Genomic DNA, 24037 nt, shown 5'->3' on the forward strand with positions numbered 1-24037 from the left:
GCCGCAAGGGAAACAACACAGAAGTGGGAGACAGGGAGGGTTGGGATTCACGAGGCTCCGGTCACGGCCGAGTAAGAACTTTGCCTAATGTGCCGTCCAGTGTCAAAACACCGAAAGACGGAGCACTTTGCGGGGCTGCTAATAGCCCCTGCTTGAAAGGAGGCCCCAAACCACATCCTTGTAAACAATCCATACATAGGGCACGTAGGAAAATTTAAGATCTGCTCATCTGCATGAAAAATGGCTTATGTAGTTGCTGCCCAAACACTCGGAACAACACGCCGCTTGCTCACATTTGAGTCTTCCATTTGCATTTAATTAATTTGGTAAGCAAAGGGGGACACTTTCAGGGGGGTGGGTATCAATAGGTCGGCTTGTAATGCTATTGCATGTGGATGGATGCTAAAGAAGGGGTGTTATTATTATTGTCCCAGAAGCATTCTCTCCTGATGTTTTGCCCTCCTCAGAGGTTGTGAAGTCTGTTGGAAACTAGGCCAGTGGAGTTTGTTTATATATCTGTGGAAAGTCCAGGGTGGGAGAAAGAACTCGTATGTTGGAGGCAAGTGCGAACAGACCCCTAGCTTCCGACAGACCTCACAACCTCTGAGGGTGCCTGCCGTAGATGTGGGCGAAATGTCAGGAGAGAATGCTTCTGGAATATGGCCAGGCAGCCTGGAACACTCACAGCAACCCAGTGATCCCGGCCATGAAAGCCTTCGACGACATTATTGTTATTATAAAACATTATTATTATTCACAATTGTTATTATTAAACATTATTATTATTATTATTATTATTATTATTATTATTATTATTCCCAGCAACCCTGTTATTCCAGCCAGAAAGTCTTTGACAATGTTATTATAAAATATTATTATTATTATTATTACTCATAGCAACCCAGTTATTTCAGCCATAAAAGCCTTTGACATTATTGTTATTATAAAACATTATTATTATCATTATTATTATTCACAGCAACCCAGTTATTCCAGCCATAAAAGCTTTTGATGTTATTATTATAAAACTTTATCATTATCACAGCAACCCAGTTATTCCAGCCAGAAAGCCTTTGACAATGTTATTATAAAACATTATTATTCACAGCAACCCAGTTATTCCAGCCAGAAAGCCTTTGACAATGTTATTACAAAACATTATTATTATTATTATTATTATTCACAGCAACCCAGTTATTCCAGCCAGAAAGCCTTTGACAATGTTATTATAAAACATTATTATTATTATTATTATCACTATTATTATTACTCACAGCAACCCAATTATTCCAGCCAGAAAGCCTTTGATAATGTTATTATAAAACATTATTATTATTATTATTATTATTATTATTATTATTATTATTATTATTATTATTATTATTGTATGACACAGCAAACAAGATAGATATGCTGGATTTCGTATCATAAAATCACAAGTCGAACACTTCCCAAGTGTTTAGGACTGTGTGATGTATTTTCGGATGATGCGCGCAGATCCCAGTAGGGTGGCCTTTTGCAGTTGGCAAAATATATAATAATAAAAATAAAATAATAAAATAAAAATATTATTATTATTACTACTACTCCTCACAGCAACCCATTTATTCCGGCCATGAAAGTCTTCGATGACGTTATTATTATTATTATTATTATTATTATTATTATTATTATTATTATTCACAGCAACCCAGTTATTCCAGCCAGAAAGCCTTTGACAATGTTGTTATTATAAAACATAGATAGATATGCTGGATTTCATATCATAAAATCACAAGTCGAACACTTCCCAAGTGTCTAGGACTGTATTAATATTATTATTATTATTATTATTATTATTATTATTATTATTATTATTATTACTGTTATTAATATATTGGCTTAGTAATGCCCTGGCCACAAAGAATACCAGCCCTGGGTGGAGAATAGGTCCATTCAAAAATCCTCTTTTATTGAAGGTGAACAATTCCCGGGAAGTGGAGGGATGATGTGGGGGGCACACAGCTATGGGGCGCATCATTGGGTCCCAGTGGCTTCAGGGGGACGGAACTGCAATTAGTTCATCTACCTATCTCTACCTTGGTGGGGGTCTGCCCCTAATCCTTCAAGACGAGGGGGCCCTTGACCTGGGCGGCCACCTCCTTGCCCATCAGCTCCTCCACGATGGCCAGGCCGAACTCGAAGCTGGTGCCCGGTCCCCGGCTGGTCAGGATGTGGCCGTCCTTCTCCACGCGGCTCTCTGAGTATTTGTAGTGGTCTGGAGGAGAGAGAGGGAGAGAGGAGAGGCCATGAAAGACACCATTAAAGCCCTCCCAACAGATAGCCACCCAGTCATAGATATTATTGAAATAGATAAATATGATTGAAATATGTATGTATGTACAGTAGAGTCTCACTTATCCAAGCTAAACAGGCCGGCAGAAGCTTGGATAAGCGAATATGTTGGATAATAAGGAGGGATTAAGGAAAAGCCTATCAAACATCAAATTAGGTTATGATTTTGCAAATTAAGCACCAAAACTTCATGTTATACAACAAATTGGACAGAAAAAGTAGTTCAATACGCAGTAATGTAGTAATTACTGTATTTACGAATTTAGCACCAAAATATCACGATATATTGAAAACATTGACTACAAAAATGGCTTGGATAATCCAGAACCTTGGATAAGCGAGGTTTGGATAAGTGAGACTCTCTCTCCCTCTCTCTCTCTATACACACACACATATATATACACACACATACACCCATCCAGTTTGACCCTCTTCTGCCAAAGACACCATTAAAGCCCTCCCGACAGATGGCCACCCAGCCATAGATATTATTGAAATAAATATATTTATTTATATGATTGAAATATGATTGGTATGTATGTATATATATAGATATATATACACACACACACCCATCCAGTTTGACCCTCTTCTGCCATCAAAGACGCAATTAATAGTAATAATAATAAAAAAACTTTATTTATACCCCGCCACCATCTCCCCGTGGGGACTCGGGGCGGCTTACATGGGTCAGAGGCCCAAACAACATAAGGACAAAATATAAGCAACATAATACAATCACAATATAAACAGGTAAAACAGTAATGCAATATATCAATTAAAACAACAATACAGGATAAAAAAATTACATTAAAAACACATAAAAGGTAAGACCGTAATAAATACAGGATAGATTATTAAAAACCCTCTGGGGCTGATTAATTAATCATTAATTAACCATTAAAGCCCTCCCGACAGATGGCCACCCAGCCTACCTCCAGCCATCATCTTGTCCTTGGCCAAGGGGTGCGTTGTCACTTTGCGCCCGAAGCCGATGCCATGCGCCAGTAGCGCGGTGGGACCTGGGAGCCACAGGGAGGACAACACATGTATTTTATATTGTGATCAACAGTATTGGTTTTATGACAGAGGCTGCGGGCCACTGGAAATTTGAACATGGGCCACAATCTGACTTTGAACACAATTGGTCTAAACACTAAATAAGTGACACAGAAGAGACACCCCCACACGTGTGGATGTGTGGCCGAATCAGAGAAAAAAACCCTTCTTCCCCACTGAACATTTAATGCCAGAAATGACTGTGTTTTCCCCTTTGATCGTCACGGCAGTGCGATAAAAAAGCCCTTTGGGATGTTGACCCAAAGGGAGGAAAACCACAACCCAGATTGAAACTAGTGGGGGAGAAATAAGCCAAGGCCTTTGGAGCGGTTATCAAGACTCTCGAAACAAGAGGTTGGCAGGAAACCGAAGAAGCCACAAGGCCGGCACCCACAAAAGTCAGACGTCAACAGGGCTTCCTGGGAGAAGGGTGGGTGGAGCCGTAATACGAGCCACTGGCCGGACGCAAAGGCCAAAGCGGTCAAGTGACCGGCTGACACAGCTAACCCGGCCAGCGGAGGACAGGGCTGTCGTTTGGTCTCCTTACTGGGCTTTGGTGGATCTGTTTTGCCCCCAGTTTCTTCCGTTTCTGTCTCTATCGCTACTCTACGGAACACTATTGTTGTTCCAGGGCTATCAATGTCATTTCCTAAATTGGTTCCATCATAAAAATATGGAAAAGGTCCATTCAGCTGAAAAAATGTTGCTGTGAGTTTTACGGACTCTATGGCCATGTTCCAGAAGCATTCTCTCCTGACGTTTCGCCCACATCTATGCCAGGCATCCTCTGAGGCTGGGAGGTCTGTTGGAAACTAGGCCTCCAACTCCCAGCAGCAGCCGTCACCAGCTTGCTCGATGGTCAGGGATTCAGAGAATCGGAGGCTCGATTAGATAGGCTTAGATAGAGGCTCTCCCATCAGATAAAAGCGTCAGATATTGACATTTCCCTTCCAGAAGAGAGCAAAGATAGCAGAGCGGTTTCCCCTTCCCCGAATTGCCCATTGAAAGGCCCCATGTTGGCCCCACGGAGACAAATAACAGGATGTACATTTGAAACCCAACCTCCAAGGTCTTTTCTCTATATAAATAAATAAATAAATAAAAATTTATGCTAATAATATGCATTATATATATAGCATATATGTATGTATGTATGTATGTATGTATGTGTGTAAATATACATATATATAATTATATTGTATATAATATGCAATATAAAGTACAATAATATATAATAATATAATATATCTATATATATAAAAGAGTGATGGCATCACGGCAATTCACAAAACAACAAAACTACAGGCCCCCCAACCTCGAAATTTGACAACACAACCCATCATCCACGCCTCTAGGTTGATACAACAAAAAGAAAAGAAAAATAAAGTCCCAATTAGAGAGAGAGGAATAATTGCTTTTATCCAATTGCTGCCAGTTAGAAGGCTAAGCTCCTCCAACTTGGGTCTCCTAGCAACCCAATAAAAATAATAAAAAACACTAAAAAATAATAATAAAACACTAAAAAATTAATACAATAAAATACCATAATTACAAAAATAACTAAAAATTATACAAGAAAATAATAAAATATAATAAATAAAAAGATAACTTAGAATAAAATTAATTAAAAATACAAATAAAAATTACACAACAATTTTTAACCAATACCACCACCACTTTGCCACAGCAACGCGTGGCCGGGCACAGCTAGTTACATATAATATTGATAATATTATAATGTAATACAATATAATACTAATAATTATACACTATGATAATTATATATTATAATATTAATAACAATATTACAGTATAGCGGCATGGTACAATATAGTAATATATAATGCTAATAATGTGCTATGCTAATAATATAATATATTCTATGCACATATAATTTGTAAGCTGCTCTGAGTCCCCTTCAGGATGAGAAAGGCAGGATATAAATGTAGTAAATACACATAAATAAATATAGCTCACCTGCACAGATAGCGGCAATGAGGCCCTTCCTGCCGTCCTGGTCTTTCAAGACGTCCTTCACTGCAGGAGACTGCAATGGAAGCCATTGGAAAGGAAATAAGTAATAATAAACTGACAACAAATAAATAATTAAAATCATAATCTATATACAGTAGAGTCTCACTTATCCAACATAAACGGGCCGGCAGAATGTTGGATAAGCGAATATGTTGGATAATAAGGAGGCATTAAGGAAAAGCCTATTAAACATCAAATTAGGTTATGATTTTACAAATGAAGCACCAAAACATCATGTTAGACAACACATTTGGCAGAAAAAGTAGTTCAATACGCAGTAATGCTATGTAGTAATTACTGTATTTATGAATTTAGCACCAAAATATCACAATATATTGAAAACATTGACTACAAAAATGGCTTGGATAATCCAGAAGCTTGGATAAGCAAGGCTTAGATAAGTGAGACTCTACTGTATATATAATATTATAATATATAATATATATTGTATACAATATAATAATATATAACACTAATATTATGCTATACTAATAATATATTACGTATATTGTATATACTGGTCCGTGAGGTCACAAAGAGCTGGAAACGACTGAGTGAACGAAGAAGAATATACATATAATATTGATAATAAAGTAATACAATAATAATAATAATAATTTTTATTATTATTATTAAACTTATATACCGCTACTCCCGGTTTGGTTCGGAGCGGTTTACAAAAATAGATTAAAACAATACATTTGGCTTTAAAATAACAATAAAAACAATAAAAGCAACAATAAAAGCAACAATAAAAGCAACAATAAAAGCAACAATAAAAGCAACAATAAAAACAGACATAGCCCCGAGTCTTTCACCCATTGAACGCTTGTCGGAAGAGTAAGGTTTTGCAGGCTTTCCGAAAGGCAAGTAAGTCTTGGGTGGTTCGAGTTTCCACTTGTATATTATATATTACATATAATATTAATAATAATATTGCATGATAGTGGTAACAAACAAAACCTCTGGGAGAAATCACACTAAATTTGGCCACCAAACCAATCACTTTCCAAGGAGTGACCATCAAAAAAACAACAACACCATGCCCGTATGTAGAAAGCGGCCAGGCTTTTAACCTAGGTTCCCCTAGGTAGCAAGCAGCCAGGCTTTGAAGCAGCGAGGCTATTCATTGCAATTCTAGCAGCCCAAAAAAACATTCCCCAACATGATAAACTTTAACTGATGGAGTTTCAGGGGGTTAACCTGGCATGATGTGAGTTGTAGTTCACCCACAACCTTGTCCGCTGCATCTGCTTACCTCCGAGAGGTTCTGGGCCCCCAGGTTTCCTCCCGGCAGGACCACCACGTCATACGGCCCCTGAAGGAAAGGCAAGAAGAGAAGATCAAGGTTGTCCCTCAGGGCTGAGACAGCAGGCAAGGCTTCCTGGGAAGCTGGGCCTTTCACAGACTCCTAGAGTTGGAAGAGACCCCTCAGGGCCATCCAGTCTGACCCCCTTTGTGGCCTTTTCCAACTCGGTTGTTCTATGATTCTCTGGAGAAAAAGGACCCACCACTTTACGGGCCTCCTCCAGGCTCTTGTCCGGACACAGGACCACGTCACGGCTGCACTGGACGGGCTCCTTCCCCGCCAGGCCAGCCACCGTCACTGAGATCTGGTGGAGAGAAACAAAGAGAGGGAGAGATGGATGGAAGGCCATCTGTCGAGAGTGCTTTGATTGTGACCCAATCCCTCTGGAGGCTCCGTAGCTTTCCAAGCTTTCTATCTTGGTGACACATGTTTTGGAGACACGCCTCCTTTCTCGGTATACTCATTCGGTTTCACAACCAAACTGAGTTTCATACTTATGCACACTATATGTATGTGTATATGTGTGTGTATGTATATATATATATATATAGAGAGAGAGAGAATATGTGTATACGTGTGTGCATGTGTATATATAGTGTGTGTATATTGTGTTTATATATTGTGCTTATATATTGTATTTATAAGTGTGTATATATGTAAGTATGTATGTATTGTATATAGTATGTGTGATAAAATAGTGTTTTATATAGTATGTGTATATATAGTGTTTGTGTGTATATATATACACACACATATATACATACACCTTACTATATATATAAACACTATGTATACTGTATATACAATATATAAATATATATATATATATATTTATATATATATACTCATAATATATATATAAACACATACTCACATATACAACTACGTATATAAACACTATGTATAAACACACACTATATATACACATACAGTAGAGTCTCACTTATCCAACATAAACGGGCCGGCAGAACGTTGGATAAGCGAATATGTTGGATAATAAGGAGAGATTAAGGAAAAGCCTATTAAACATCAAATTAGGTTATGATTTTACAAATTAAGCACCAAAACATCATGTTATACCACAAATTTGACAGAAAAAGTAGTTCAATACACAATAATGCTATGTAGAAATTAATGTATTTACGAACTTGGCACCAAAATATCACGATGTATTGAAAACATTGACTACAAAAAAGCGTTGGATAATCCAGAACGTTGGATAAGCGAGTGTTGGATAAGTGAGACTCTACTGTATATAAACTATAAAAACACTATATACTATATAAACACACTATATATACATACACCTATTATATATAAAAACACTATGTATACTGTATATACACTATATACAAACACACACATAATGTATATATAAACACATATACACACTACGTATATAAACACTATGTATAAACGCACACTATATATACATATATATAGCCCTGCCGTCGACTGGTCCATGATGTCACTATATATACACATATATACACTATATATTATATAAGCACACTATATATGCATACATATATAGACACTATATATACTGTATATATTATATACACTAAAAATTATATCTACACACATATATATACTGTACATGCTATATATACACTATATATACATGCATATTCACACACTATATAAACAAAACTATATATGCATACACATAAACTATATACACACACTATATATATACATATATATAGAGAGGTTAAGGTATATATAGAGACCCCCAAAGGGCACCTAGTCCAACCCCTTGGGCCAGGCAGGAAAAGCACAGCCAAAGCCTTCCCAAGAGATGTCCTTCCAGCCTCCAAATATAGCCTGAGTCTTCTCTGGGGAGGCGCATGCGCAGTAGGTGCCGGCCCTCTCTTTCTTTCCCTCCAGACTCACCCCTGCTCTGCGCATGAGGTCGGTGGGGATGACGGTCTCCATCTCCTCGGCGCCTTTGGCCAGGATCACTAAGGCCCGCTTGGAAGCCATGGCGGATAATACGGAGGGAGAGCTTTCTGGAGGCTTCTCCCTCAGGCCTTATTTTCTGATGCGCATGCGCGGCTCGTGTCCTCGAGACTGGGCGGGGCCACGGGGAAGGGGGCGGGGCTTATGGGCAGGCACATGCAACTCAGCCCCGCCCCCGTGCGAGAGACAGACAGGCATCAAAGGCAATAAGGGGCGTGGCCTTTAGGGAGGGGGCGTGGCTTCCGAGGAAAGACCCCCTCAAAAGCTTCCCGCCCACCCATTGGGTCCCACTCGGTTAGAAGAAGAGGAAGAGGATGCGGATGCTGGTGCTGATGCTCCTGGGGATGCGGATCCAGGCCTGCCCAGAAGGTGAGCCCCTTGGCACCATTCGATCCCTCCCAACAGATGGCCATCCAACCCTCTGCTTTGGAATCTAGAGAAGGGAACGCCAGCAGAGTATATTTATATAGAAAGTTGGGTCCTTAAAGGTCATAGAAGCCTGTCTAGGTAAAGGCACCACTCGATCCCTCCCGACAGATGGCCATCTGGACTCTACTTAAAAGCCTCCAGGGAAGGAGATGCAACCAGAGTATTAGGGCCCTGAAAGCCATTGGATCCCACCTGTTTATTTATTCATTTATTTAGCAGTAATGCTCAGTAGTAATTACTGTATTTACGAATTTAGCACCAAAATATCACGATGGATTGAAAACATTGACTACAAAAATGTGTTGGATAATCCAGAATGTTGGATAAGTGAGACTCTACTGTATATGAAATTGTACAATACATTGTGAATCAATTAAAAAGTTATTAAAATTGCATCAGACATTCATAAAAACACTTATAAAATACAGATGGGCATGTTCGAGTCTAAAAGACTGGGTCTGTCAATTGGGTTTCTGTTTCTGCCATAAAGGCACCATTCGATCCCTCCCGACAGATGGCCATCCGGACTCTACTTAAAAGCCTCCAGGAAAGGGGATGACAGCAGAATATATTTCTCTATAGAGTTGGAAGGGCTCCCTAAAGGTAATCTAGTCCCACCTCTTTCAGCCATAAAGGCACAATTCGATCCCTCCTGACAGATGGCCATCCAGACTCTACTTAAAAGCCTCCAGGAAAGGGGATGACAGCAGAATATATTTCTCTATAGAGTTGGAAGGGCTCCCTAAAGGTAATCTAGTCCCACCTCTTTCAGCCATAAAGGCACAATTCGATCCCTCCTGGCAGATGGCCATCCGGACTCTACTTAAAAGCCCACATCAGAGGGGTCCCTAAAGGGCATGCAGTCTTCCCCATGCAAAGCAGTCAGGCACCATTCGATCCCTCCCGACAGATAGCCATCCAGACTCTACTTAAAAGCCCACATCAGAGGGGTCCCTAAAGGGCATGCAGTCTTCCCTATGCAAAGCAGTCAGGCACCATTCGATCCCTCCCAATAGATGGCCATCCAGACTCTACTTAAAAGTTTCCAGAGAAGGGAACACCGCCAGAGTATATTTCTTTACAGAGTTAGGAGGGCTCGCTAAAGGCCATCCAGTCCTACCCCTTTCTGCTGTAAAGGAAGGCAGCATTTGATCCCTCCCGACAGAGGCCATCCGGACTCTCAGACACTCAGAAAACAGAGGAATTCCAGACATGAGTCAATCAGGGCCAGCTAACACCTCCCAACAAAGGATTACCCACAGGCAGTAAACAGCCAGGCCTTGAAACTGCATGGCTATCCAATGCTAATCAAGGTGGCCAATTGAAACCGACAAGAGTGAGTTCTTTCTTCCACCCTGGAAGTTCCACAGATACATAAACCCCACTTGCCTAGTTGACAACAGACCTCACAACCTCTGAGGATGCCTGTGGGCGAAACGTCAGGCCAGGCAGCCCAGAAAACTCACAGCAAACCAGTGATTCCGGCCATGAAAGCCTTCGACAACACATCCGGGGGAAGGACCCTAAAGGGCATCCAGTCTTACCCATGTAAACTATTCAAGGAGGCACCACTCGATCCCTCCTGACAGATGGCCATCCAGACACTGCTTAAGAATCCCTCTCCTTCATTAGGCTCCTACCGCGACCCCTCTTCAGGCCTCGAGGACTGCCTCCCCTGCGACGTTTGTGACGGTGAGTCCTTCCGTGGGGCCAAACGTGGGGTCTTGGATGGGGGGCTGCCACCTCCTCCTTTAATGAGACCCCCTTCTATTTTTCCTCCTTCTCAGAAGGGAGTTCCTATCTCCGTCCCTGCGGCCCCGAGGCCAACGCCGTCTGCAAATGCCCCCCCGGAAGAGAGTGCGGGGGCAACACCTGTGTCCGGTGCCACTGTCCGGAGGGTCAGGAGCCCACTAAGGATGGTGAGAGGTCAGTGGGGAGGGACGGAGTGTGACATCCCTTTTCCTTGTGTGACACCCCACTTGTTTCCTCTGCCAGGCGGCTGCCAACGCTGCCCCGAAGGGGAGTTCAGCGACGGGACCTCGGGACCCTGCCGCCCCTGGAGCCGGTGAGTCCCTCTTCGTATACATACAAACACAACAACAACAACAACAACAATAACACTATATTCCTCCCTTCTCCCCAGATTACAGTATAAACAGAACCAAGTAAAAATTCAATACAATGAGACACACATACACAAAGGCAAAGGCTTCTCCTTTCATTTCCGGCTTTGGAGGCCGTGCTCATCTTTTGGGGAAGGAGCCTGACATGTATTAATAATAATAATAATAATAATAATAATAATAATAATAATAATAATACTTTATTTATATTCTGCCCTTCTCCCTGAGAAACAGAACCAAGTAAACATTCAATATAATGAGACACACATACACAAACAAAGGCAAAGGCTTCTCCTTTCATTTCCGGCTTTGGAGGTGGTGCTCATCTCTTGGGGAAGGAGCCTGACATGTATTAATAATAATAATAATAATAATAATAATAATAATACTTTATATTCTGCCCTTCTCCCCGAGTGGATTTCATTATAAACAGAGCCAAGTAAACATTCAATACAATGAGACACACATACACAAACAAAGGCAAAGGCTTCTCCTTTCATTTCCGGCTTTGGAGGCGGTGCTCATCTCTTGGGGAAGGAGCCTGACATGTATTATTATTATTATTATTATTAATATTTTATTTATATTCTGCCCTTCTCCCCGAGTGGATTTCATTATAAACAGAGCCAAGTAAACATTCAATACAATGAGACACACATACACAAACAAAGGCAAAGGCTTCTCCTTTCATTTCCGGCTTTGGAGGCGGTGCTCATCTCTTGGGGAAGGAGCCTGACATGTATTATTATTATTATTATTAATATTAATATTTTATTTATATTCTGCCCTTCTCCCCGAGTGGATTTCATTATAAACAGAACCAAGTAAACATTCAATACAATGAGATACACATACACAAACAAAGGCAACGGCTTCTCCTTTCATTTCTGGCTTTGGAGGCGGTGCTCATCTCTTGGGGAAGGAGCCTGACATGTATTAATCATAATAACAACAATAATAATACTTTATTTATATTCCGCCCTTCTCCCCGTCAGGACTCACGAGCAGATTTCAATATAAACAGAACCAAGTAAACATTCAATACAAGGAACCTGACATGTATTATGATTAATAATAATAATAATAATAATAATAATAATAATACTTTATTTATATTCTGCCCTTCTCCCCAAGGGGACTCAAGAGTGGATTACAGTATGTAAACAAACACAAGCAAGTTTTCAATGCCTTGTTACAATGAGACACACATACACAAACAAAGGCAAAGGCTTCTCCTTTCATTTCCGGCTTTGGAAGCGGTACTCATCTCTGGCTCTTGGGAAAGGAGCCTAACATGTATTAATAATAATAATATATTTTATTTATATTCCGCCCTTCTCCCCAAGGGGACTCAAGAATGAATTACAGTATGTAAACAAACACAGGCACATATTCAGTGCCTTGTTACAATGAGACACACAAACCAAGGCAAAGGCTTCTCCTTTCATTTCCGGCTTTGGAGGTGATGCTCATCTCTGGCATGTATTAATAATAACAATTATTATTGTTGTTGTTGTTGTTGTTCCCTCCTAAAGCCTCACTGCTCCTCCGCAGGTGTCCCCCCGGCCACCGGATCCAGACGCCTGGGATGGAGGAGAGCGACGTGGTTTGCCAGCCGGAGCCGGAAGGCCCCACAGTGCCCAACTCAGGGATCCCCACCACTAAGAAAATGGGTGAGGCCCCACCGAGGGGATGGGTCTCGTGCCCCATAAGACAGATAAGGAGGGAAGGAAGGAAGGGAGTGGCGAAGGACCACAAGATACAGACAGATGGTGGCGGAGTATAAAAATAAAGTTGTTGTTATTGTTGTTATTATTATTATTATTATTATTATTATTTTATTATGACACAGCAAACAAGATAGATATGCTGGATTTCATATCACAAAACCACAAGTGGAACACTTCCCAAGTGTCTAGGACTGTGTGATATATTTTCGGAGATACGTGCAGATCCCAGCAGGGTGGCCTTTTGCAGTTGGCAGATCGTCATTTTGTCAATGTCTATTGTTTCCAAATGCCGGCTGAGATCTTTTGGCACGGCACCCAGTGTGCCCATCACCACCGGGACGACCTGCACTGGTTTCTGCCAGAGTCTTTGAAGTTCAATCTTGAGGTCCTGAGAGCGGCTGAGTTTTTCTTGTTGTTTTTCATCAATGCGACTGTCACCTGGGATGGCGACATCAATAATCCAAGCCCTTTTCCTTTCCACAACTGTGATGTCTGGTGTGTTGTGTTCCAGAACTTTGTCAGTCTGGATTCGGAAGTCCCACAGTATCTTTGTGTGCTCATTTTCCAATACTTTTGCAGGTTTGTGATCCCACCAGTTCTTTGCTGCTGGGAGGTGGTACTTGAGGCATAAGTTCCAATGGATCATTTGGGCCACATAGTTGTGCCTCTGTTTGTAGTCTGTCTGTGCGATTTTCTTACAGCAGCTGAGGATATGATCCATGATATGGTCCATAGAGCTGTCAGGCTCTAGTTTGTAGTGCGGCTTTCTTGTACTGGTTTTTTGTCTGCTGTGCTTTGAGGAGTTTCTGATTTTTGACTTCCATCAAAGCAGGTTCTTCACTTTGCCTGACATATCCTGCCAGGGCATGTTCTTCTTCTTTGACTGCTTGTTTTACTTGCAAGAGTCCTCTGCCTCCTGATCTTCTAGGCAGATACAGCCGGTCAACATCACTGCGAGGGTGCAGTGAATGGTCATGAGTTTTCTTGTTTTTCTGTCCAAATTGTCCAGTTTAGTATAGTTGTGCCTCTGTTTGTAGTCTGTCTGTGCGATTTTCTTACCGCAGCTGAGGATACGATCCATGGTTTCGGCAGCTTCCTTGCACAGTCTGCATTTTGGGTTATCATCATCATCATTATTGTTGTTATTATTATTATTATTATTATTATTATTATTATTATATTATTATTATTATTATTATTATTATTATTATTATTATTATTATTATTTATGACACACTTCCCCTCCTCCTCCTCCTCCTCCTCCAGAGCCCTCCACCCGGCTGCTGCCCATTGCCTTGCTTGCGGCCGCCCTGCTCTCCTGCCACCTGGTGCTGCTCTTCTTCTGCCGGCTCTGGGTTCAAGGGAAGCCCCAGGAAGGTAAGGCCGACAACTGTCCCGAGCAGAGCTTCCCTTCCTGGGCCCACGGAGATGGATCCTTCCCTTCCTCTCTCGTGCAGGACCCTGCCGCCAACCGGCCCAAGAAGTGGACGACTGCAGCTACTGCTTCCCGGAGGAAGAGGAAGGAGACGGTGGCGGAGAAGGCTTCCTGACCAAGGGGGAGCTGCTGCTGCTGGAGAAAGTCCCATAACAAGATCCCCCTCCATTCAAACCAGGCCTTCCATGTGTTTTGGACTTCAACTCCCACCATTCTTAACAGACGGGGAAAAGGAAGGGAATGGTGGGAGTTGAAGTCATAAACACCTGGAAGGGCCAAGTGCTTGCTGTAGAAGAAGTGCAAGAGGGGTTGTTTGGCTTCTCTGCTCAGCCCACCTTCCTCCTCTTTGGTGGCACTTGTTCCGCAGGCAGAAAAGGCCACCCTTTCCTCTCCCGCGTGAGCGAGTCGGCTTCGGTGGAAACATTGGGGTGGGTGACGTTGGCTGTGGTTGCAACGCCGTCCGATCCCCCGCAGACTGGAAACACTTTGACGCCCGAGGAGCTTCCTTTCTTCCTCCTCCTCCGTCACCGATACCACTGTTGCCCTTTGAAGAGGCCACTGCGTCCCACGGAGGGTCTCTCTGCCTGCTCAATGGGAAACTGCTTGTCTTTTAACCGACTGAGCCCCCCAAAAAGGGTGGCACGGCCCTGCGGAAAACATAACGACAAACGCGTTGTCGGTCCTCAGGTTCCCTCCAGTTGGAGAAATCCAATATTTTCGTCTACCTCGTTTTAATAAAGTTTCCTTTCCTTCCGAGAGCGAGAAAACGCCTGGTTCCTTTGCTGGCCGTGTCTCTAAAGCTGCATTTTTAAAGAAATCGGGGTGACAATGCTTAGAGATAAATGATAGACAGATAGATAGATAGATGGCACATAGAGATAAATGATAGAGAGCGATAATAGATGGATACATAGATGAGAGAGGTGATCCAGTCCATTCCTTTAAAACAGATGATTGATCGAGAGAGATGATACACAGAAATAAATGACAGACAGAGAGATAGGTGATACATGGGGGAAAATGATATGGATGATAGCTGGATAGATGAGAGTGAGAGAGATGATCAAGTCCAATCCTTTAAAATAGATGATATACATAGATATACAGTAGCGTCTCACTTATCCAACATAAATGGGCCGGCAGAATGTTGGATAAGCGAATATGTTGGATAATAAGGAGGGATTAAGGAAAAGCCTATTAAACATCAAATTAGGTTATGATTTTACAAATGAAGCACCAAAACATCATGTTATACAACAAATTTGGCAGAAAAAGTAGCTCAATACGCAGTAATGTTATGTTATAATTACTGTATTTACGAATTTAGCACCAAAATATCACGATATATTGAAAACATTGACTATAAAAATGCATTGGATAATCCAGAACGTCGGATAAGCAAGTGTTGGATAAGTGAGACTCTACTGTACACAGCAACCGAAAAAAAACAAAAAAAACAACAACAACACGGTATTAAAACATCGAATTAAAAACAACGAGGTTGCAATAGTGGATAAGCAAGGTGCACATGATAATGTCAGTCATGTTGGGCCTGTGTGCCGAGTTTGGTCCGGATCCATCATCTGTTTGGTACACAGTGCTCTCTGGATACAGGTGAACTACAACTCCCAAAATTCAAGGTCAAATATCCCTCAAACCCTGCCAGTATCCAAAGTTGGGTATTTATTTGTTTATTTACAGCATTTATATTCCGCCCTTTTTTCTCACCCCGAAGGGGACTCAGGGCGGATCACATTATACATATAGGCAAACATTCAATGCCTTTTAACATAGAGCAAAGACAAACAAACATAGGCTCCGAGCGGGCCTTGAACTCATGACGTCCTGGTCAGAGTGATTCATTGCAGTTAACTGCAGCTGGCTTGCTCTCCCGCCTGCGCCACAGCCCGGGTAGTTGCGTATGTGTGCCAGTTATGGTCCAGATCCATCATCTGTTTGGTTCCCCATGCTCTCTGGATGCAGGTGAACTACAACTCCCAAAATTCAAAGTCAATCCCCACTAGAATCCCCCCATCAGTCATGTTGGGCCTATATGCCAAGTTTGCTCCAGATCCATCACCGGTTGGTTTCCGAGTCGTCTCTGGATATCGGTGAACTATAACTCCCAGAATCCAGGGTCAAGAAATAGATCTAGATCACGTCTTGCAGCAAGCCTTTTCCCCGAAGCAGTGAATCATCCTCCTCCTTCCTTGTCCCCGTCCGCTTTGGGGCAAGGAGAAAAGGGTCAGGGCTCCTTGCAAGGAGGGGGGCAGCCTTGACGTCATGCTGTGCGTCACAACCTTGAGAACGTCCCCCAAAACGTCTGTTGGGGGGGAACAAGGGAGAGACGCCCCTCATTAAAAGCCGAGAGGACGCACACCGGCGGGTGCCAGGACTCCATTTAATTAAGGGAAAGAGCTTGAGAGACGTCAGAGGAACGGGGAAAGGAGGGAAGGAGGGGTCCCAGCCCCCCACAAAAAGCACATAGAGACCCTCCACTAACTTTGGGGGACGATGGGGACCTATGGGAACCCCGGGCCACATGCTCTCTTGCAACTCATGCTGCAAAGGTCAGCAAAAAAGTCTCCGCACACTGCAAAGGAGCTTGTAAAAGAGGAGGGTCATGTCATTAATAATAATAATAATAATAATAAAATAGACACTTGGAAAGTGTCCGACGTGTGATCCAATACAACAACCAGCAGAGTGTCTGCTGTGGAGTCATCTTGTTGTGTTTCAAATAATAATAAATTTTTTTCCGTGTCAGGAGCAACCGGAGTTGCTTCTGGAGTGAGAGAATTGGCCGTCTGCAAGGACGTTGCCCAGGGGACATTGCCCGGATGTTTTGATGTTTTTACCATCCTTGTGGGAGGCTTCTCTCATGTCCCCGCATGGAGCTGGAGCTGATAGAGGGAGCTCATCCGCACTCTCCCCGGGTGGGATTCGAACCTGGCAGCTTTCAGGTCAGCAACCCAACCTTCAAGTCACAAGGCTTTAATCCCCTAGGCCACCAGAGGCTCAATAATAATAATAATAATAATAATCTATATATATAAAAGAGTGATGGCATCACGGCGACCCACAAAACAACAAAACTACAGGCCCCCCAACCTCGAAACTTGACAACACAACCCACCATCCACGCCTCTAGGGTGATACAACAAAAAGAAAAGAAAAATAAAGTCCTGCTTAGAGAGAGAGAGGAATAATTGCTTTTATCCAATTGCTGCCAGTTAGAAGGCTAAGCTCCTCCAACTTGGTCTCCTAGCAACCCAATAAAAATAATAAAAAACACAAAACAATTTAAAAACACTAAAAAATTAATACAATAAAATACTATAATAACAGAAAATAACTAAAAATAATACAAGAAAATAATACAATATAATAAATAAAAAGATAACTTACAATAAAATTAATTAAAAAATACAAATAACGTCAAATAAAAATTACACAACAATTTTTAACCAATACCACCACCACTTTGCCACAGCAACGCGTGGCCGGGCACAGCTAGTAATAATAATAATAATAATAATAATAATAATAATAATAATAACAATAATAATAATATAGACACTTGGGAAGTGTCTGACGTGTGATCGAATACAACAACCAGCAGAGTATCTGCTGTAGACTCATCTTGTTGTGTTTCTAATAATAATAATAATAATAATAATAATAATAATAATAACAACAACAATAACAACTTTATTTTTATACCCCGCCTCCATCTCCCCAAAGGTTCTCGGGGCAGCTAACATGTGGCCAAGCCCAAACAATTACAATAAAAACAAAATAAAATACATACAAGACACCTGACAGCATACGGTAAAAATACAGTGAGCACAACCAAAGCACCCCAGACAGATGGTCACTCAGGCTCTGTTTCAAAGCCTGCAAAGAAGGAGCTTCCACTACAATACACTCCTGGCTCTGAGCATGGGAGAGAGGCAGGCACCTCCTCCAAGGGGCCTGGCCTTGCCTTATATAATAATAATAACAACAACAACAACAACAACAATTATTATTATTTATTTGTGTATCCCGCCACCATCTCGGGGCAGCTAACATGTGGCCATGCCCAAACAATTACAATAAAAACAAAATAAAATACATACAAGGCACCCAACAGCATACGGTAAAAATATTGATACAATAGCAGAGAGCACAACCAAAGCACCCTAGACAGATGGTCCCCCAGGGTAACCCAGGGTCCCCGAAGGGACTTGAGGCGGCTAACATGGGGCCAAGCCCAGAAAAGACAAAGTGTAAACAAGTTAAAATATAAAGCAAAACGATAAAATAACAAAGCAGCATAAAATCAAAAACAAGTTAAAGCCTTGCTCTGCCTCCTGCCATTCCCATGGGGCAGCCCCTCCCTTGGCCCAGGCCCTGGCCTTGCTCTGCCCCACTTGTGCCGCGCAGGGTGCCTCCGCGCTCTTGACCGCCAAGGGGTCACGCTTGGGCAGCCCGTCCTGCTCCGAGGGGCTGCCAAAACCCACCTTCCATGCCCGCTCCCATCAAATAACACATCAACCCACCCTCCTTGGACCCCAGCGTGTGCCCATGACTTCATTCTGGTGCTTGTTTCCCTTCCTGGGGTCTGGGGTCCCCACACAATTTTTTGGGGTCTCCCCAAAGAGAGGCTCCCCCCCCCCCGCACCCCGCTGTTTTGCAGGTGGGCCATAAATCAGCCCTGCTTTGGCAGCGGCCCCATCTCCATCTCCTTTTCCATTAGCACCTGATTGATGGCTAGAAGGTGCTCTTGGCTTTTCCGTGTCCGATTTGTAAACTTTGGAGTGAGTGTCCCTTGCCCGCCCACCCGCCCGCCTGCCGCTCTGTCCATCAGCCGGGAGATTTATTGGCTCTGAAGGAAGGAGGATGACATCAACGCACTCTCGGCGCACGGTGCGGACCCGGCGCCCATTGGAGGGATGGGTGGCGGAGGCGATGGCGGGCGTCATTGGCTGCGGGGGGAGGAGAGGGCCATGCAGGCCATATATGCCCACCTAGGGCCACCCCAAGAGAAGCCACACTGGCCAGCGGACAGGGACACCCACACCTGGAAGAGAGGAAGGAAGGAGAGAAGGAAGGAAGAAGGATGGAGAAGCTGGGCTGGATCTGTCTCTCCCTGGCCAGCCTCGCAGGGCCGGCGGTCTGGGCACTGCCCCCCGGGGACATGGCCGGAGAGCTTGCCCCTTGGCCTCCAGGTAAGGACCTCTCCCATCACCCACTCTGGAAGGGACTATTATTATTATTATCATCATCATCATTACTATTATTATTATTACCATTTTGACACAGCAAACAAGGTAGATATGCTGGATTTCATATCACAAAATCACAAGTCGAACACTTCCCAAGTTACAATTATTATTATTATTATTGTTATTATTATGACACAGCAAACAAGATAGATATGCTGGATTTCATATCACAAAATCACAAGTCGAACACTTCCCAAGTTACAATTATTATTATTGTTATTATTATGACACAGCAAACAAGATAGATATGCTGGATTTCATATCACAAAATCACAAGTCGAACACTTCCCGAGTGTCTAGGACTGTGTGATGTATTTTCGGATGATGCGTGCAGATCCCAGCAGGGTGGCCTTTTGCAGTTGGCAGATCGTGATTTTGTCAATGTCTATTGTTTCCAAATGCCGGCGGAGATCTTTTGGCACGGCACCCAGTGTGCCCATCACCACCGGGACCACCTGCACTGGTTTCTGCCAGAGTCTTTGAAATTATTATTATTATTATTATTATTATTATTATTATTATTATTATTATTATTATTATTATTGCCCATGTGCCCACTGTTGTGCTGGCACTGCCGGCAGAGCTTTGGGTGACCCTTTCGCCCCTTTGGAAAGGGCAGGAGAAGGGGTGCCGTTGCTAGCGTGGCCCTGGCTGCCACGAATCCCCACCTGATTCTAAGAGACCCCCTTTTCTCTCCCCAGCGGCTCCCGAGGAAGAGGCTTGGCTTGGTCTGGAGGCGTTGGCGGCTCAGGTGAGCCCTCCCCAGGAAGCAGGCGACCGCCCCAGGAAAGCAGGTAAGGACCTCTCTTTCTCATCCTTTTGTGCTTTGGCAAGATTCCCCTCCTGGCTTGGAAAACCCAAACTCCTCTCCGTCTCCCTTGCTTCCAGGTCTCCGGCCAGACGGCCTCCAGCCACAAGAAAGCGGCTTCCGAAAGGTAAGCAGTGGCCTCTGACCTCTGTGGATGTTATTTGGGTCCTGCCAGGGGTTTCCTCCCAGAGAAAGAAGGCTCTGGCTGGGGGCCCATGGGGCAGCTCAACCCTTTTCCTGACCAGGATCCAGGTGGGGGGGGGGGGGGGCTGTTAAAGAGTTTTCTTGCAAATGGTTAATTCCCAACATTAAGAAACAATGCCGTTTTTTCGTTCCTGAGAGCCATGGGCATGCTGATGTTTTCATCTCCTTTCTTTTCCTTCTTTCCTCTCTTCCCCCATCTTTTCGTTCCCTCTTCTCTTCTTCTCCACTTTCTTTCTTTCCCTTCTTCTCTTCTTCCCTCTTTCTTTCCTTTCCTTCCTCTCTTCCCTCTTTCCATTCTTCCTTTCCTTCCTCCTTTCTTTCCTTTCGTTCTTCTCTTCTTCCTCTTCCTTCTTTCCTTTCCTTCCTCTCTGCCTCGCCCTTTTCATACTTCCTTTCTTCTTCCTTTCCTTCCTCTCTTTCTCACCCTTATTTCCATTTTTCCTTCCCTTCCTTTCTTCCTTTCCCCTCTTCCTCCCTCTCTTCTTTTCTTCTTCACTCTTTCTCTCCTTTTCTTCCTCTCTTCCCCCCTTCCTTCTTTCCTTTCCTTCCTCTCTTCCCCGTCCATCTTTCCATTCTTCTTTCCCTTCCTCCTTTCTTTCCTTCCCTTCCTCTCTTCCTCCCCTCCCTTCTTTCCTTCTCTTTCCCCTTTCTTTCCTTCCCTTCCTCTCTTTCTCACCCTTCCTTCCACTATTTCTTTTCTTCCTTCTTTCCTTCCCATAATCTCTTCCTCCCTTCTTCCTTTTCTTTCCTTTCTTCCTCCCTTTCCTTCCTTCCTCTTCTTCACCCTTCTTTCCATTCTTCCTTTTCTACCCCCTTTCTTTCCTTCCCCTCTCATTCTCTTCTTCCTTTCCTTGCTCTCCTTTGCCCAGGTGTTGCTGACCAGCCTCCCTCGCTCCTCCTTCTTGAGCCGCTTGCTGGCTGCCAACAGGAAGCCCTACAAGAAGCGGGGCGGCCTCTCCGAATGCTTCTGGAAATACTGCGTCTGACCGGCTCCCATCCCTCCCTTTCTCTTCTTCCATTCAACACTGCCACCAAGAACTGTATCCAAACCCTGCATCTAGACTTGTCAACATCTGAATAAAGACATCTGAAGCTGGCAAAAACCTCCATTGTTCCTGGCTGTTTGTGGGGCCAATAATAATATCATACTTATAATAATAAATCCCTGCTTGGTTTTGCAAAGCCTTGTCTTTCTTTTCTTCTGCTAAGGCCCGTCCTCCCTACCACAACTTTTACAAAGTCAATCTATTTTAGGAGCGCGTTTTATATTGGTAACTGCACCCACTTTCTCGGCACATATCCCTTTGGAAATAAATGTCAATCATAACCTTATTGAAAAGGAAAAACAATGTCATATCCGTTTGGGAAATGTGAATCCCCATGAATATGTGGAGACTACCTTTTGAAAACCACTAGTCAAGAAAAGCATGACCTTGTTAGAAGTCAACCCTTTGAGCAAGCGATATTCATAAGCATTCATGTAATGGCACACAGGTAAGTAACTCAGCTATTAAACTGAAGAACCATGTCTTTGAACTGCCAAGGGCAATATATTTGGTTAGCATTCACCATGCAGGCACATTTCTTAAGTTCAGTTATAGATAGGGCAGGAGCCCCAGTTGCGCAGTGGGTTAAACCCTTGTGCCGGCAGGACTGATGACTTGAAGGTTGGGTTGCTGACCTAAGGGATGCTGGTTCAAATCCAAACCAGGGAGAGTGCAGATGAGCTCCCTCTACCAGCTCTAGCTCCATGTGGGGACATAAAGAGAAGCCTTCCACAAGGATGGTAAAAACATCAAAAACATCTGAGCGTCCCCTGGGCAACGTCCTTGCAGACGGCCAATTCTCTCACGCCAGAATGTAGGGTATCATTCTTAATCAACAGTCCATAGTCTTTAGGTATAGTTGTACCCACTGAAGTCCGTAACTCATACTTCTCTACTGAAGCCCAAACAGCAACATGCACCCACCTCCACTGAGGTCTGATGCGATAGGACATCCACCTCCACCGAGGTGTAGAGCAGACTGACCACAGAATGGAGTCCTGAGTCTGAATATGCTCAGTACAATCACGTCTATAACCTCTCCCACACCAAAGAGGTACGGTCAAACTGGAAAATCAACATACACATAGAATACAGGTTAGCATAATAATAATAATAAAAAAAACTTTATTTATACCCCGCCACCATCTCCCCAACGGGCCATGCCCAAAACAATACAATATAAACAGCATATAAAAGAACAACACATCACAACACAATAAGCAATACAATAAATAATAATATCTATTACAAAATAAAACAAGGAAACAATGAAAAACAAAGGCAGACCACATGAACATTAAGTTAAAACTCGGGGTGAGAGAGACATAAAAATAAAAACCACAGCAAAACAGGTATATAAACAAATAGTGAGAGACTTGGGAGGTTGCAATTTCCAACATTTTATTAATGTACAGGGTTCCTTGCTCAAGAGCCTGCTCACCTAGCATCTAGGTGAAGGGGACAAGAGACCTGATTTCATTTGATTAATAAATAGCTATAGATCCTTTGCCAGGCAGGAAGACACCATTTAATCCCTCCCGTCAGATGGACATCAAACCTCTGCTTAAAAACCTCTAAAGAGGCTGTCTATCCTTCTTCCCAGAAAGATAGAGAACCGCAGACGGAAGAAGCCCAACGCAGGCAGAACCAGACGGCCACTCAAAAGGTCTGCAAGCCTGAATCCGGCCGCATTTGAGAGACGACTGCTTCTGATCCTATCAGCTGTCAAAGCGCTTTTGATGGCTGGTTATTTATTTGGCTATTAGTCCTACTGGAGATGGTGCGCCAAATAGGCCACTTTAACGATATCAACAGGAAGGCGGGAAGAGATCAGCTGAATCACTGTAAACAGCACCATTATTCTTAGGGAGACCCAGACTGATCGTTTCCCCGAAGTCGAGGACACGACCTTCCCTGGGTTCATTTCCCTCTATGAAGACACTTGAAGACCTGTTGACTCATATGGTCTCATTTTATATTATTATTATTATTGACACAAAGACACAGTATGACACAGCAAACGAGATATATATGCTGGATTTCGTATCACAAAATCACAAGTTGAACACTTCCCAAGTGTTTAGGACTGTGTGATGTATTATTATTATTATTATTATTGACACAAAGACACAGTATGACACATCAAATGAGATATATATCCTGTATTTCGTATCACAAAATCACAAGTCGAACACTTCCCAAGTATTTAGGACTGTGTGATGTATTATTATTATTATTATTATTATTGACACAAAGACACAGTATGACACAGCAAATGAGATATGTATCACAAA

At 42.9% G+C, this 24037-nt stretch overlaps 2 protein-coding genes across 2 annotated transcripts; one reads left to right on the forward strand and one right to left on the reverse strand.

Annotated features, from left to right (window-relative positions):
• Positions 1-1930: 1930 nt before the first annotated feature.
• park7 (Parkinsonism associated deglycase) lies at positions 1931-8816 on the reverse strand. The gene is made up of 6 exons (XM_003229838.3): positions 8633-8816; positions 6939-7040; positions 6686-6745; positions 5371-5440; positions 3270-3356; positions 1931-2257 (listed from the first exon to the last, which is right to left on the reverse strand). The coding sequence occupies exons 1-6, from the start codon at positions 8720-8722 to the stop codon at positions 2097-2099; spliced, it is 570 nt and encodes a 189-aa protein (XP_003229886.1). The 5' UTR covers positions 8723-8816; the 3' UTR covers positions 1931-2096.
• Position 8817: 1 nt separating this feature from the next.
• On the forward strand, positions 8818-15168 carry tnfrsf9 (TNF receptor superfamily member 9). Its single transcript, XM_062965960.1, has 7 exons — positions 8818-9067; positions 10760-10819; positions 10915-11046; positions 11123-11192; positions 12805-12923; positions 14247-14357; positions 14438-15168. The coding sequence occupies exons 1-7, from the start codon at positions 9013-9015 to the stop codon at positions 14566-14568; spliced, it is 678 nt and encodes a 225-aa protein (XP_062822030.1). The 5' UTR covers positions 8818-9012; the 3' UTR covers positions 14569-15168.
• Positions 15169-24037: the final 8869 nt, after the last annotated feature.

Source organism: Anolis carolinensis, unplaced genomic scaffold (assembly GCF_035594765.1).
Source record: "Anolis carolinensis isolate JA03-04 unplaced genomic scaffold, rAnoCar3.1.pri scaffold_15, whole genome shotgun sequence".
NCBI classification, from domain to species: Eukaryota; Metazoa; Chordata; class Lepidosauria; order Squamata; family Dactyloidae; genus Anolis; species Anolis carolinensis.